Source organism: Homarus americanus, unplaced genomic scaffold (genome assembly GCF_018991925.1).
Source record: "Homarus americanus isolate GMGI-L3 unplaced genomic scaffold, GMGI_Hamer_2.0 scaffold32929, whole genome shotgun sequence".
In the NCBI taxonomy this organism is placed as follows: Eukaryota; Metazoa; Arthropoda; class Malacostraca; order Decapoda; family Nephropidae; genus Homarus; species Homarus americanus.
The window spans coordinates 1,397,657-1,416,044 of record NW_024737097.1 but is presented as its reverse complement, the minus strand read 5'-3'; the positions used below and the strand labels follow the sequence as shown (position 1 = coordinate 1,416,044).

The 18,388-nt window shown below is 37.1% G+C and overlaps 1 protein-coding gene across 1 annotated transcript in view; it reads right to left on the bottom strand.

Moving 5' to 3' along the window:
- The window catches only part of LOC121873152 (low-density lipoprotein receptor-related protein 6-like), a 197,415-nt gene that overhangs the window by 55,102 nt on the left and 123,925 nt on the right, over nucleotides 1-18,388 (bottom strand). Inside the window, 3 exon segments of the mRNA XM_042376470.1 lie at nucleotides 102-294; nucleotides 7,343-7,474; nucleotides 7,907-8,093. Of these exon segments, the coding sequence (XP_042232404.1) occupies nucleotides 102-294; nucleotides 7,343-7,474; nucleotides 7,907-8,093 (512 nt within the window).

The following is an 18,388-nucleotide window of genomic DNA, read 5'->3' as shown; positions in this document are numbered from 1 at the left end:
CACTTTTGCAACTATAAAAAAAAAATATTGTATCATATCCAAAGACCCAATGAGTTACGGTAATTATAAAACCTACAATACTTATCATTCATTTCACGTACCTTTACATGTCTTCCCATCTTGATCTAGCTTGTAGTGTGTTGGACAGGAACAAGTAAAATTATGGGTACCATTAGTAGCTGGAACAGCAAGACACAAGTGTGAACAGCCACCATTATTCACTGAACAAGGATTCTTTCCAGACTGACGTGATGAGTGAAAAACCAGGATATCCATAATATAGTCAAGGTGATTCTGCAAAAAAACAAAAAACAAAAACAAATTAGGTTATTTGGGTAAATATTTAAATTTGTATACACTGTTCCCTTGTTAATTCAGATCATTATAATTTGGATTCTGGCTTAATTTGCATGTTTTTTTTTTTAATGAATTAAAGACTTGAATTTGGAATGAATGCGAAATATCCGAATGGCTCCAGAACGACGCTTTGGCTGCCACATGAGATATTCTATTATAATTACTGTGCAAACAAATATTTCTTAAATGTACATACAGTAAAAATAAAGTAAATAACATAGTAATAAATAAATGTAACAATTACATTGTGATGTGAGCTGATAATAAGTACAGGTATCCCTCAAGCTATGAATGGGTTAGGTTAAAAAACGAAACAGAACATATGTAAGGTGAATTTATGTATCACAGATAAACACATGGGTAAAAAATAGGGTTCAATTCCCAATGAAAACAATACCCTCAAAATGCAAAATTAGTTCACAAACAACAACAAAACTAGCTTATCTAACTAATGATAAATTGTACATAACTATTGTAATTTACTACCTAACAATTGAAAAAAATTATTAAAATACTGTTTAACTTTTGGTACTGACGCAGTCAAAAGTAATCATCCACTCCACCACCTAATTTTCGCACCTGGCTGGGTCCTTTCTGCATGGTAAGTCACATGGGGAGGGGAGGGGGAATGGTCGACTTGGAAGGGGGTCGTTTGTTGGGGGTGAAGCAGGGGCAGATCCAAGAACATCAAAAGGGAGGCGTCCAAGGTGTGGGTGGGGCATTTTGAGGCCATGTGCATATGATATTAGGAAATATTATGATCAATAGTAATTACCTTTAACTACATAAAAAATGCCTGAGCACAATACTGCATTAAAGAAAAAGTGTTGGAGTTTTCTGATGAAAAGGGGGGGGTCTGGACCCTAGGACCCCCATGGGAGGGTGGTATGTAATGCAAATTGCTCATCTGAGAGGGAGGAGATTGTAGAAAAGAGGGAAATTCAAGAATGAAGAAAGGGAAGGATGGATGTAATTTTTTTTTCAATAGATTAACTTATATGCTTGAAAGAGGATCATTATTTTATGATTATTATAATGCGCCATCCATTTCCTTATCTACAATTTTTGAAGGTCCTAAGATATTTATAATAACACAGACCATAGAGAATCTCATGAAATAAGGAATTAAGACTTCAAATATGCTTTGTTTACATTACTTTAGTGTCCATCCTGAGCTGGGTGCAGAGCAGTGGCCAAATACCATTGCCACTACCACCTCATCACCTTACATTGATTTTCACAACTCTAATAAACATATTACAGGGTGGACAAGTCACATTCTATCCAACAATTCATTCTTATTTTTTTTTATCGATTATTTTTTTTTTTTAAGAACGGTAGTGGAGAGAGGCAGAAGTGATCAAGTATAACAGCCTAGTTTAGTGTTAATGGTGGTGACAAAACCACTTCCCCTCCTCTCTTATGTTGTCATATGAGAGTCTTTCCCTCATGGAAGCCAGATGCCTTATCAACCCTAATGACACATTACCTGCCAAAAGCTCACTCACATTCCTCCCCAGAATCTCAAATAAAGGCTTACTGTAGATAACTAAGGGGAGAAAGTTAAGTCCATATGACACTTCTCTGGAACACCCATCCTCCTGGTTGGTTGGGCTTTAGGCCTATCAACTGCCAGGGTCATTAAGGCTGACAACATCAACCTACATCCAGCAAGATACAATCTCACTATGTATGTGGCCCTTGACTTGCACCCTCCTACCTTACCTGGGTACGCCACCCCAAGCTCTCCTCGACTCACTTGTGACCCGTCATGCGGGTATGGTAGTAGGAGTGGTGGGTGATTACTTTTGACCCTGACCATACATTAACCTTATGGGAAGGCTTAACATGTGCGACCCATGCGGGATGCGTGGGAGGTTCTGCCCATCCCTGGTGATTGCTAGGCTAAGCAGCTGAATATGTCACAGAGGATGGTTTGCGTATGAAAAATAAATAAAAATAATAATAAATAAAAGAAAAATACTGCATTGACACTGGCAATCTTGTCAACTACAGAAATATCTCCCTTAGCAGGAATCCCTCAAACCCAGAACTCTCCGACAGCCGGAATTGAAATTTCCCAGAAAATCATTCCCAAAGTCAGAATTTTCCGGAAAATTTTGGCTTTGGGAACGATTTTCCGGGGGGCACATTTTCCGGAAAATTCCAAAAAATTTCCCGATACAGTGGTCCCTCGGTTAACGAACACAATTCGTTCCACAGAGTCATTAGTTAACCGAAAATTTCGTTAACCGAAGCCATTGTTTCAATGGGATATTGGGTAATTGGTTCCAGCTCACAGAAAAGTACATACAAAGTAAAAAAAAAAAAGTAAAGTACATTTACTTTGAGGCGAGTAAGTAGAAGGTTCCTGGTTGATGATGATGGGAATTAGAAGTGGGGGTAGAGGAGAAGGGAAGGAAGTGGGGATGGAGAAGAAATCACCTTCCTGGGGACCCATGCTTGATGCAGTAATTTCACCAATAAAATTTTAAGTTCACTAGGTGTAATTCAAGATTATTTTATTTAAGTCAACACTGCACTGCGCTATATATTATCAATATGTTAACTAAATTTCAGAATGACCAATAATTTTAATGTAAAAATGTAAAAGCATTCAAGACACCAACAAAATCAATGTTCACTCCACTGTAAACAAAGCCATACTAACACCTGGTGGGTGAGTCAAGAGGCTGATAGGCGCACAAAAAACTAGTTCCCTGTACTGCATATATTATCAATATGTTAACTAAATTTTAAAATGACTAATAATTTTAATATTAGAAATGCAAAATTATTGAAGAGCACAACCCTCTTGATATTTACTCCACTGGAAACGAATGTAAACATAGAACAGATTACTGAATTGGCGGACTAGCCCATCAGCTGATCCTCACAACAAAACGTGTTTGTCGTAAGGATTTCGTTAATCAAAGTTTTGTTCGTTAACCGAACTGAAGATCCTTATGGGAGGTAATTCGTTAACCGAAATTTCGTTAATCGAACCGTTCATTAACTGAGGGACTGCTGTACCAGGAAAATTCCGGGGATGGGGGAGTTTATTCCGGGTGTGAGAGATGAAAATCAGGCGCATTTTCTGGAAATTCTGATAAAAATTTTCCCATACCCGGAAAATTCCAGGGATAAGGGATATTTTTCAGGTTTCGAGAGATGATGTAATGGGCAATTTCTGGAACTTCCAAGAAAATTTTTCCGTTACCAGGTAAAATCCGGAAAATTCCGGGAATGAGATTTTTTTCCTGGCTTTGAGAGTCGTCTCATTACCCGGATAAATGATAAAAAAGAATTTTAACATTGTAAAATGGAACGAGAATATATTGATCCATTATATAAAGGTCACTGCCTATATTTCTTTTACGATATATGTAGGATTGTGTGTGTACGTAATGAGTAGAAAAAAGTGAAGAAAGTTAAGTTTATCTGTCTGAAACTACGAGATGAAAAATAATCATAACATAACTTCCCCAGCTCATCCTGCTAACTCTCACTGGTGCACGTAGAAATGTTTATTCCCATTATATTTTTGACCTTATGATAACTACAGTAAAACCAGGTTAATCCAAACTAATTGGGGGGAATCCAGTCCAAATTAAGTGAGTTTCCAGTGGGGGATTCCTTAATCCGGAGTAAATCCAGATTAACCAAGAAAATTCCAAATGGAAAATCAACAAGGCCATCTGCTGCGCACAACACCACCCAACAGCCGCTCTTTTTACAAGCCAGTTGTGCTTCTGGAGCCCTTGTTTGTGCATTACTTATCTCTCGTAGATTATTTGTGACTTTGTTTAATGATTACTATGGCTTCCAAAGGCAAGAGAAAGTAAAAATAAAAATACTGTACAGTATGGATGAAAAACCCTGATGGTCGTCTAGCTGCTCACGAATGCAACCCAGCCACTTTGTTTACAAGCCAGTTGCGTTTCTATAGCCCACGTGTGTGCATCACCTAACTGCCGTGGACTATTTATGAATTTGTTTACTGGTTACCATGGCCTCCAAGGGTAAGACAACGTCAAAAGCATGCCAGATGAGGGCCAGGAAGGAGTTTAGCTTGAAGGACAAGTTAGCAGTTCCGGAAGACCACGAGAAAGGTGTGTGTGCCAGTGTTGATGGAGAAATATGATTTGCAAAAAACAAAAACAACCATCAATGATCTGATAGAGAAGACTGACAGTGATTAACTGTATTTCAGAGCTGTGTAAATAGTGTACTGTATAGCATACAGTCTACAATAAGTAAATTCAAAATAAGGCTCCATCCTCCATCTCAACCTCCACTACCAACCACCTTTCTACCACCACTAACATGAACGCCAGCATCAACTTTGTTTATAAGTACAGTACTCTATATGCAGTTTGATGCAGTTTGTACAATATATATATATATATATATATATATGTATATATGTATATATATATATATATATATATATATATATATATATATATATATATATATATATATATATATATATATATATATATATATATATATATATATATATATATATATATATATATATATATATATAACTATATGTATATATATATATATATTACATCCGGCACCTACGGTGATTTGCTTGCATATATATATATATATATATATATATATATATATATATATATATATATATATATATATATATATATATATATATATATATATATATATATATATATATATATATATACACACACACACACACACACACACAGGTACGACTTACGACATACATGATTGTGACCATTTTTTTTTTCAAATGACACGCATATTCTATACCGAAACGTTTCCAGTTAATGTAGTCTCCATGTATAATTAGAAAATTATGGGGGCCCCATGTGCATTCAGCTGACTACATTAAAGGTAAGTGCTCAGTCACACTGTATCCATTCCTCATTATTCATTACTTTTACTGTACAGTACTCCCTCTTTATCGACGGATTTTTTATGGACGGTTTCGATTATCGACGGATTATTTAGCCGGATTTTTATTTTGGCACCAAACAGCTTCTCCCAGTCCTCTCCTTGAACAGGGCTAGAGGCTACGTGTTTTTCGAATCGTTTTCAGTTAAAAAACTATTACATCACTCGTCTATTTTACCTAAACTGCGCCTGAATGAATATATTCTCGGAGATAAATAGTAGTTTTGTGGAAACGTGACGTATTTCAATGTAAAATAGGATAAAATACATGACGAAAACAAAAGACTTTACCTAAGCTTCCGATGTTCTTGAGATGTTACTCGTTTTTTAATAGTTTTCGGTTAAAATTCTGTTATATTACAATGATATTCTATTCATACTGTGCTTGATATAATACATTCACGGAAATGTAATATTTTTGCTAAAATGACGTACGTATTACAGTGGAAAGTGGGATCAAATCGTGACGAAAACAATGACTTGCGCTTTCTTTCGTTCAAAAGATGTTACCGTAATCACTTTTCGAATGGTTTAGTTAAAAAACTGTTGTATTGTATTACAATAATATCCTAATTGACTTGAATAAATATTACGATACCATATTTCTGAATATTTTCATTAAAATCCATCAAAATCATTTTCCTTGTCATCGTCTGCAGCACCAAACAGCTTCTCCCAGTCCTCTCCTTGAACAGGGCTAGAGGCTACGTGTTTTTCGAATCGTTTTCAGTTAAAAAATTATTACATCACACGTATATTTTACCTAAACTGCGCCTGAATGAATATATTCTCGGAAATAAATAGTAGTTTTGCTGAAACGTGATGTATTTCAATGTAAAATAGGATAAAATACATGACGAAAACAAAAGACTTTACCTAAGCTTCCGATGTTCTTGAGATGTTACTCGTTTTTTTAATAGTTTTCGGTTAAAATTCTGTTATATTACAATGATATTCTATTCATACTGTGCTTGATATAATACATTCACGGAAATGTAATATTTTTGTTGAAATTACGTACGTATTACAGTGGAAAGTGGGATAAAACCGTGACGAAAACAATGACTTGCGCTTTCTTTCGTTCAAAAGATGTTACCGTAATCACTTTTCGAATGGTTTAGTTAAAAAACTGTTGTATTACAATAATATTCCCTCCTAATTGACTTGAATAAATACTTGAATGGAAATATACAATATTTTTGTTGAAACTACCCGCGTTTCAGTGTAAAGTGTTGTAATAATAAATGGTAAACAATTTGCCTTGGGCATCCGGATTTTTGGACTTTTACTGTACTGTACACTGTTTTGTTTACTGTAAGGACCGATGTTCACTTCAATAAATGAAATCGTAAGTTTGCTAGTATTTTTGTCCACTTATTATATTATTATTTATACACTATTATTTAAGGTTATGTGTAAAGGAAACGCATTAATGCTTAAAGGTACATTTATTCAACATATGCTAATAATAGTTAGAAAAATTACGTAACCATCACGGTATCGACGGTTTCTTTATCGACGGCCGTTTACAGAACGTAACCCCCGTCGATAAAGAGGGAGTACTGTACTGTAATATATTAAACACACTGTAATTATTTTCTTAAATTTATAAAATTGTTTTGCGACAAAGGAATGTTTTCCAGTAGTGTTTCATTAGGATTTGAGTGAAAAATATTACGTACTTACTACATACATTTATTACACAAACATATATATATATATATATATATATATATATATATATATATATATATATATATATATATATATATATATATATATATATATATATATGTATAATTGAACCACCCTTATATAAATAAATAAATAAATAAATGTTCAATGAATTGGTAAAACAACATACATGATTCTAATAGCAATAAAATCATAACTTAATTATGAAACTTTGCCCAAAATGCTGGTAAACTTCTTTGTCATCCTCAAAACAATTTCATTATCATATCCTGTTTCTACCAATTCTTTCATAAGTTTAAATTCAAAGAAAATTACAAGCTTAAGTAAAATTGCATTTACAAACCTGTATTCTTGTTCTGTTTTCTCCTTTGCTCTTGTTAGCACGTTCAATAGTTCCAGTCTTCCAATCAGCCCAATAAACATAATCCTCATATAATGTTAGACCATATGGCTGTGGCAAATCTTTAACAATAACCTGGAAATTTTGGACTCGCATTAATTAATAAAAATAACAACAAGAAAAGTAAACAGAATATTTATATTTCAATAAAATACTTTAACACAGTATTCTCATGCAAAAGGCTTTCAAAATGATCCAGTACCTGGCACTTTTACTGGCCTATATTATACTTATGTCATTGTACTGTACCAGATGAAATGCAAGAGCTTGCTGAAAAAAAAAAAAAAAATTAATATTTATAAACGTTAAAATTAGGTAGGTCAAGATTTTCCGTATGACATGATGTTTAGTGCAGTAAAGCCATCATGTATACAAGCATCTTGGGGTCTGTAGACACCAAGCCCCAGGCCATTTTTGCATTCTCCTAACATTTACCCAAAAGCTACTTTCACAGATAAAATTTTTGAAAGTCATGCATATCCACTCTAGAATCACATGTCTTCTTACCTCTCTGTTGAGACCATTCAAATCACTGCTCTCTATCTTATAATAGTCGATATCTGTCCAATACAATCGACTATCTTTAAAGTCAATGGTAAGGCCATTTGCTCGACCCATTTCTGTGACAATAACAGATGGACGAGAGGCATCTAGATGGGCGTGTGATATACTTGGCTCCTCTCCCCATTCTGACCTGCATTGAAAATAATCACATTATCTTGGGCAATGAAAATTTAATATTGATATTTTTGCCTGTCATCAGGCTCCAATAAAGGATACAAGCCTACAATACAGGACAGAAGGCTCCAATAAATGATACAAGGCTCCAATAAAGGATACAAGCCTACAATATAGGACAGAAGGCTCCAATAAATGATACAAGGCTCAAATAAAGGATACAAGCCTACAATACAGGACAGAAGGCTCCAATAAATGATACAAGGCTCAAATAAAGGATACAAGCCTACAATACAGGACAGAAGGCTCCAATAAATGATACAAGGCTCCAATAAATGATACAAGGCTCCAATAAAGGATACAAGCCTACAATATAGGACAGAAGGCTCCAATAAATGATACAAGGCTCAAATAAAGGATACAAGCCTACAATATAGGACAGAAGGCTCCAATAAATGATACAAGGCTCAAATAAAGGATACAAGCCTACAATATAGGACAGAAGGCTCCAATAAAGGATACCAGGATACAATACAGGACAGAAGGCTCCAATAAATGATACAAGGCTCCAATAAAGAGTTAAACCTACAATATGGACAGTAATAAATGATACAAGGCTCAAATAAAGGATACAAGCCTACAATATAGGACAGAAACTCCAATAAATGATACAAGGCTCAAACCGGATACAAGCCTACAATATAGGACAGAAGGCTCCAATAAAGGATACAGGATACAAGGCTCCAATAAATGATACAAGGCTCCAATAAAGGATACAAGCCTACAATATAGGACAGAAGGCTCCAATAAATGATACAAGGCTCCAATAAAGGATACAAGCCTACAATACAGGACAGAAGGCTCCAATAAATGATACAAGGCTCAAATAAAGGATACAAGCCTACAATACAGGACAGAAGGCTCCAATAAATGATACAAGGCTCCAATAAATGATACAAGGCTCAAATAAAGGATACAAGCCTACAATACAGGACAGAAGGCTCCAATAAATGATACAAGGCTCAAATAAATGATACAAGCCTACAATATAGGACCAGAAGGGGAAACAATGTCGTGATACAAGGCTCCAATAAAGGATACAAGCCACCACAATACAGGACAGAAAGGCTCCAATAAATGATGCAAGGCTCAAATAAAGGATACAAGCCTACAATACAAGAATGAAGGCTCCAATAAGGCTGATACAAGGCTCCAATAAATGATAGGGGCTCAAATAAAGGATACAAGCCTGTACAGGACAGAAGGCTCCAATAAATGATACAAGGCTCTCCTCGTAATTACAAGGCTCCAATAAAGGATGCAAGCCTGCAATACAGGACAAGAAGACTCCAATACCGTGATACAAGGCTCAAATAAATGATACAAGGCTCAAATAAATGATACAAGGCTCAAATAAGGATACAAGCCTACAATACAGGACAGAAGGCTCAATAAATGATACCAGGCTCCAATAAAATACAAGCCACAATACAGGACAGAAAGGCTCCAATAAATGATACAAGGCTCAAATAAATGATACAAGGCTCCAATAAAGGATACAAGCCTACAATACAGGACAGAAGACTCCAATAAATGATACAAGGCTCAAATAAATGATACAAGGCTCCAATAAATGATACCAGGCTCCAATAAAGAATACAAGCCTACAATACAGGACAGAAGGCTCCAATAAATGATACAAGGCTCCAATAAAGGATACAAGGCTCCAATAAAGGATACAAGCCTACAATACAGGACAGAAGACTCCAATAAATGATACAAGGCTCAAATAAATGATACAAGGCTCAAATAAATGATACAAGGCTCCAATAAAGGATACAAGGCTCCAATAAAGGATACCAGGATACAAGGCTCAAATAAAGGATACAAGCCTACAATACAGGACAGAAGACTCCAATAAATGATACAAGGCTCAAATAAATGATACAAGGCTCAAATAAATGATACAAGGCTCCAATAAAGGATACAAGGCTCCAATAAAGGATACAAGGCTCCAATAAAGGATACCAGGATACAAGGCTCAAATAAAGGATACAAGCCTACAATACAGGACAGAAGGCTCCAATAAATGATACAAGGCTCCAATAAAGAATACAAGCCTACAATACAGGACAGAAGGCTCCAATAAATGATACAAGGCTCAAATAAATGATACAAGGCTCCAATAAAGGATACAAGCCTACAATACAGGACAGAAGACTCCAATAAATGATACAAGGCTCAAATAAATGATACATGGCTCAAATAAATGATACAAGGCTCCAATAAAGGATACAAGGCTCCAATAAAGGATACCAGGATACAAGGCTCAAATAAAGGATACAAGCCTACAATACAGGACAGAAGGCTCCAATAAATGATACCAGGCTTCAATAAAGAATACAAGCCTACAATACAGGACAGAAGGCTCCAATAAATGATACAAGGCTCAAATAAATGATACAAGGCTCCAATAAAGGATACAAGCCTACAATACAGGACAGAAGACTCAAATAAATGATACAAGGCTCAAATAAATGATACAAGGCTCAAATAAATGATACAAGGCTCCAATAAATGATACAAGCCTACAATAAATGATACCAGGCTCCAATAAAGGATACCAGGCTACAAGGCTCCATTAAAGGAGACAAGGCTCCATTAAAGGAGACAAGGCTCCATTAAAGGAGACAAGGCTCCATTAAAGGAGACAAGGCTCCATTAAAGGAGACAAGGCTCCATTAAAGGATACAAGGCTCCATTAAAGGATATTATCATTATTACTTAAAAAAATCCCTGAAATCTTGTTTACCAGTTTTCAGTGACGGAATTGAGCATAGTCAGTGTTCTTGTGTCATGCTGACATAAATAATTTCACTTCCCATTATTGTGAGGACAATCTACCAAGTCACCTTGCATAAGGATCTAGAATGTCACTGATCCAATCTCTGGTTTACTTTGGCAGGTGAAAATATTTAACAAAATGAATTTAATTTTATCATTGATTGATCTAAGTTTCATTTAGCCTTCAATGACTAGCTATTATCCTCTACAGTTTGTACTTTAAATTTTCCAATATTTTTTACGTGTAACTATGACTTTTTATTTCCCTAATAATCTGACGTATGGGGGCCCTGAGCCCCACGCTACTTAATTTTAGTAACATATCCACAGATATTGTGTTATGCAAGTGTTCATTCATGGTTGACAAAACTCATGAAACAAGCAGTTAATAATGAATTATATACAATCTAGCAAAATTGCCCAGCTTTGCTCAAGTTAGGTATAAAGTGTATAAAATTGACTCACAGCTTCTCCTCCCTGAAATGGGTAACCTGCAATCGCAGTGGCACTATCTCTGTCGGGGAATACAGGTACTCCTCGACTTACGACCTACTCGACATACGACTGCTGCAGTCGTACCAAAAATGTTTCAAATTCCGTATGTATTTTCTCGTACCGAACCGTTTCCGTCCCGTACGACAGCATGGCATGGGCTGGGCCGCCTCGTGGTGCACAGCATACATGCCGTAGCGCTCTCAGTTGGTGTTTGGCCGTCGTTGTTGTTCAAGATCTTTACCTGACTGGCCTAAGTTGAACATATTACATTCCTTGCAAGGAACCTTGTAAATGCAGCTGCCTGCATTGTTAGGGGAGTTCTTGATTACATTTGTTTTACAGTGCATGAGTTTTTAAATGCCACATTAATGTTCCAGGTTTTTAGTTGTAAAGGAATTTGAGAGAAATTTTTGTGAAATGGTAATACTAAGAGATTCTTATGGTCATGGGTGGGCTTGGGATCGGTTCTATAAAAAGATTTCTTAGTAACGTTAAGGCATTTGTCTATAAAAGATCTAGGGTACTTAAGGTTCAAGCCAATATTATAGATATATTTATATTCCTCATCAATGAATTCCGGACTGCAAATTCTCAAAGCATGTAAAAACATTAATGAAAATACCGACTGTTTGACTCTATTATGGCGGGCAGAATAATAATGAAAGCATGAACACACATTAGTAGGTTTCCTATAAATACTGAACTTAAAAGTGTTACCTATTCTGTGGATCAGACAGTCTAGGAATGGCAATTTACAGTCATGCTCTAATTCCAGTGAATTTGATCGAGGGAGCTAAGTTGTTAAGTTGTGGCAGGAAAGCTTTTAGGTCCTCATTACATGGCCAGAGACATAATACATCATCAACATATCTAAACCAGACTGCTGAAGGTGGTAAAATATTACTTAATAGTTTCTTTTCAAAGAATTCCATATATAGGTTGCTTAATACAGGTGAGAGTGGATTACCAATTGCCATACCAAATTTTTGAGCATAATATTCTCCACTGAATTCAAATTTACAATTCTTAATACAAAGTTTGACGAGTTCGATGAAGACGTCTTTCGAGACGGGCAATGAATTATATCCAGGGAATCTATGAGGAACTCCAGTAAATCATCAACTGGGACCTTTGTAAAGAGTGATGTTACATCAAAACTGACCAGTTTAAAATCATAATTAATGTGTAAGTTACTGAGTTTATCAACCAGATCCATATTATTCTTAATATTAGTTAGAAATGTTGCCAACTAGGGGATTTAGTAAAGAAACTAACCATTTAGATAGTTTATAAGAGATTGACCCAACTGAGCTAATGATGGGTCTTGCTGGGTTATTTGGCTTGTGAGTCTTGATTACACCGTACATGTATGGCAGTGGAGGGGACGTTGAAGTTAGATGTTTAATGAGAGTAGCTTTGCCTCTCAATAGAGACTTCAGTTTTTTGTTGAACTGGGTGTTGACAGTGTTGAGAGGATTATTTATGAGTTTAGAATATGTTACAGCATCACATAAAAGGTCATTCATTTTAAAAATATAGTCATCTTTGTTTAAAATCACTACTGTGTTGGCTTTATCTGCTTTAGTGACATGTAGATCCTTATTTTTCTTAAGGGCTTGGATTGCTTTGGTGAATCTTTCTGGACAGTTTGGAACACAAGGCTTAGACATAGATGCATAAACAACACCTAATAACCCAGCAAGACCCATGATTAGCCTGAAGGTCAATTCTTATAAATTATTCTTAAATTAATTAATTTTAATTTTAGCTTGAAAATATATTTTATTTATTTTGGCCCTAGTTTTGCTCATAAAAATATGCTACAAAATACTATTTAAATTCAATTAGGTCCCAAATTAACCAGGGGAGGGGCAGGTAGGGAGGCAGGGGGGAGGTGGGAGGCAGGCAGGGAGGCAGGGGGGGGAAGCAGGGAGGCAGGGGGAGGCAGGAGGGCAGGAGGGAGGCAAGGTGGTGGCAGGGGAGGTGAAGGTGGAGGCAGGGGGGAGGCAGGAGGGGTGGGGTGGAGGCAGGAGGCAAGGTGGAGGCAGGGAGGCAAGGTGGAGGCGGGGGGAGGGGGAGGCAAGTTGGAGGCGGGGGGAGGCAGGGAGGCTGGCACCCCCCTTTTCACCAATGATCAGCCTCTTATGGTGTGTTTTATCATGGTTAATATAAAATATTAAACACATTAGAAAAAAATACGATGTATAATTATTAATATGACATCAAAATTACATGACAAGCCAAATAATAAAGCAATTTTTTTACCCAGACCTCTCCAATGGGAGGGTAGATGGCGGGTAAGCTTAGCCATTGGCAAATTTACCATTGTCTTTTATTTAATTATTACAGTACTGATACATTATAAAAAGTAATGTACTGTGCTGTATTGTATATGTAGGGTACCGGGATTAATAAGCACAATTTATTACAGTAAGCACATCTTTATTGTTTAATATAAAAAACAAAGTAAAACATTTTACAGTGGGAATATCAGGCATGGGGAGGAGTAGGGGAGAGGCATGAACCTTTTTGGAGGGTGTGAGGTCAGTTCCCTCCCTCCACCACAGAAGACCCGGGAGCCTTTATTATTATCAATGATAAAACATACACCGCAAGAGGCTTATCATACGAGAATATATCATATAATAAATGCTGGAGTGTGTGTTGGAGGTGTAATGACTGTTTATCAGACCACAGCTTACAGCCCAGAGAAATACAACACACATAACAATAAGTAGATGCCCATGTGGTAACCCACTTAGGTTGACACACCCTACAGTGAGAGTAAGACCTGACCCAGGAGAGCTGACGGCCAAAGTATTTGAGTTAACCCTGTGATATGACCGTGTTACTCAAGAAACCACACCTGGGCAAACACAGCTGTGCAGACCTGACCTAAGAGAGATGAGTCACATTGACCCAGAGTTCTCACTGCCACCCTATTAGCTAAACCCTGCGACATGACCGTGTGACTCACGAAGCAACCCCCCCCCCCCCCAGCCAGTACACCTGTCTAGACACACCCAGTCTAGTGTTAATTAGGAGAGGTCATCTGCCGGCTGGTGACCATCAGTATATAGGCCCTGCAGCTCTCTCCTCGACCTCATTCACATTCAGAGTCAGTTAGCATTCGGAGCATCATTGTAACATGGAGGGAGCCGACAGCTCCTCCCCAGCACCGCGTCTCCAGCTAGCAGTCTCCCATAGGAGACATAGTCCAGCAGCACCCGCTGGGCGTCACACGTGAGTCAATGTCTGAGCTATCCATACACTTACGGTGGGAAGTGTATTCATTTTATGTTTGTGTCCGAGAGTCAGTGTCTAGTAACGTAAATATAATGTTCTAGTAACTTCGATATACAGTAATGTTCTATTAATTTGTCTATGCCATTCAGTTGAATAATACAGGTAAATAGTTGTATTGAAAGTGGTGGTTAAGAAAGATTTCCATCTAAATCCCCCCCATTACACAGGTGTGTATTGCTGTATTGGTATTAATACCTAGGGCCCTTTTCTAGAAATTTATAAAATACATTAATGAAAATGAATGGAAATTAAAAGTAATAGATTTATAAATTGCAAAAAGTTGGATGGTCCATCATTATTTTTATTTTTTCATAAATACTGTATACATATGTACGTATATTCAAAAAGTTCCCTGAAAATCTCTTGATTTTATACCGTACAGGTTGACAATCTTTCAGTTTTAAATTTTTCGCCGATTTCTCGGTTTTCGCTCTTGTTTGAGTTAGCAGTTTCAGTTCAGTTCAGTTAGGTTTGGCATAAATGAAATTGTGGGATAAATATAGTCCATAAATACTCTAGTACAGTATATTTGTAAGGAAAACATTCAATAAAACTTCAAACAAATACAGTAAAGGTACATTACAGCTGGCTTGTTTATCATGAAGAAGACACATCAGTGTTGTCATCATCAAGTAGGAGTCGGACATCTTAAGATGGGCCAGGAACAGAACTCTCAAGTGATGACTCAACACTAGAACAGATGGCCTTTTTAAAGGCTTCTTCCAGTGTCATGTCTCCTTAACAGTGGTTTCTGTCTAAGCAGTCTCTCTCTCTTTAATTGAATAAACTGCCATAATCTCGTGCTCACTGATAAATGCACGTTGTTCAAGGGCAGTAATTAACTGATCACAGGTTTTCACCACATCGTCTAGGGAGACTTTTTCACCTGTGTTCACAATTTCATCATCATCACTACTATCCTCATGCTTATCTTTATTTAGCACCATTTCAGCTATTTCCCCATCACTCAATGAATGCACAACAGGTGCATCATTGTCAATGTTCAGCACTTCTTCAATGTCGGCTTCCTCCAACTTATTTACACTTTCGGAAGATAAACCTTTGGCGTAAGTAAGGAGGTTTGATATCATCTTCTCTTTAGTGACACGAAATCCTTCAAAGTCTTCATCTGCATCTTCATTTACTTCAAACATCGTTGTAGGCCAAAGTTTGTGCCAAGCATTTGTTAATGTTGGTTTATCAACAGCATTCCAAGCATTAGCAACTGAATAAATGGCATCCTTAACATTGAACTCTTTCATGAAGCTTTGGATTCCTATGCCACTGTTGACTGCATCAAGCATACAGTTCAAAAAAACATCTTTATATTTGCTCTTCATGGAGCGTAAAATTCCTTGGTCACAAGGCTGTATTAAAGACGTCACATTGGGGGGAAAGTAAATGCCAAAAACATTACTTTTCACAAGAAGTTCAGCAGGAGGATGTGCAGTGCAGTTGTCAAGGAACAATAGAATTTTACAGTTTGCTTCCAGTCCAGCTTCCCTGCAATGAGCTCGTGCTGCTGGTACAAACTGGTTATTGAACCAGTCAGAAAATAGTTCTCTGTTTACCTATGCTTTCTTGTTGGCATAATAATGCACAGGTAAATTGTGTACACCTTTCAGACATCTTGGTCGTCGGCTTTTTCCAATCACTGCCAACTTTAACTTGTGTGTGCCTGCAGCATTGGCACACCCAAGAACAGTTAACCTGTCCTTAGCATCCTTAACACCTGTTGGTGCTCTCTCATCAGCCGTTGTTAACGTTTTTCTAGGAACGTAGCGCCAGTACAGAGCTGTTTCATCAGCATTGTAAATTTGTTCAGGGCTAAGGTTTTCATCAGATATAATTTTGGCAAATTCGTCAATGTAATTTTCAGCTGCTTCATGATCAGCAGAAGCTTTTTCACCACAGATTTTCAGATATTTTATATCATGACATTTCTTAAATTTCTGCAGCCAACCTTCTGAATATTCACACTCACCATCAATGTTCAGTTCATGGTATATTTTAGCTTGTTTCATGACCATCAAACCAGTCAGTGGCATACGTTCACTTCTTCGTTGTCGAATCCACTCAATCAGCACGCGGTCAAGATCTTCATTTTTTGCCCTATGCAATGTTTTTGTGTTTTTCATTACTTTTGGGTCATCACTGTCAGTGTAAAACTTCAACAACTTGTCTTTCTATTTCTTTAAGTCATATACGGTGGTACTTCCCACACCATATTTTTCATTAAGATGCCGCACAGGTACACCACGATCAAGCTTCTGTAACAACTCCACTTTCTGTGCTATCGATAATGAGCGACGCTTCCTTTTCTTCTCACTGTTACCCATAGGGGTATCAAGCTCTTTTTGGCATTTTCAGTGAAATTAAACAAAATTACATAAAAATATAAGAACAGCAGACAAATGTGTGACTAGTAGCAACACCGAGACACAAGTGACGCCTCACTCACACCCGCTGCCCAGCGTGGGTCAAGCGCTCGGTAGTGTCAGGTCCAAGTCATGTTCGATTTCACACAGTGATGCAACGCGAAAAAACTTTCGGTTTTCAGAGCTTTTCGATAAGCCGGATAAAAGATTGTCAACCTGTATTACTCATTAATGAGTCATCCATCATGCCACAAGTTGACTTGTGTTTCATGAACCTACATATACACATATGCGTAGTGATCTCTTGTTGAAGGAGGGGTGCAGTCGGTATCTCAGAATACCATATGGACAGGACTGATTCTCTCGTCAGCTTCCAGTTGCCATTTAGGGATTTTTCCAAAGCAATTATCCATTAATATTCAAGAACATAAGAACATAAGAATGGAGGAAACTGCAGCGGGTCTATTGGCCCATTCTGGGCAGTCCTACTTACACCCAACCCCTAACGATCATATACCCATCCAACTTATGTTTGAAGCTATCCAGTGTATTCGAGTTAATGATGATGTTTGGTAACTTGTTCCACTTATCCACTACTCTATTTCCAAACCAATGTTTACCTATTTTGAGCCTAAATCTAAATTTGTCTAATTTAAAACCAGTTACGAGTTCACTCCTGGTTGCATAGTTTGGGATAAAATGAGTGGGTATTGATTTTGGTGCACATTAAAGTCTCGAATAACGATGGTTGTAGATATAGCTAAATTAATGCACAAAATACTGTATGTAGCTTTTATTTAATGTTATGTAGTGTATGTACAGTAGTAGGGACCAAGCCGTCACAGACATGCAGATGTGCTGGGTGTGTGGTAGAGGGTAGGGTCACGTGGTCAGTCCCCCCCCCCCCTTCCTCACTCAGGTGTGGCTAATTGTGATGGGGAGATGAATTTGAAACCATAATGATCCTTATTAAATTCTCCACCAAACGTTTCCAATAAGATTAATAATTTTAGTAATTAACTTAGTACATTTGAGCACACGCACGCACACACAGAGGGGAATTAGTGGGTCTTTGACCTGAGGATGTTTTGATTGACATTTTTTACCTGAGGTATATACTGTACATAGTACTGTACCGAATTGTACAGGTATTAATAAGCACAGATTATTACAGTAATGTATCTGTACTAATTATTGAAAAACAAATAAACAGTACAGTAGACACAATGGGAGGGGGGTCGTCATTTCTACCCCCCAACGGATCCTTCTCCCAGGAGGGGAGATTAAC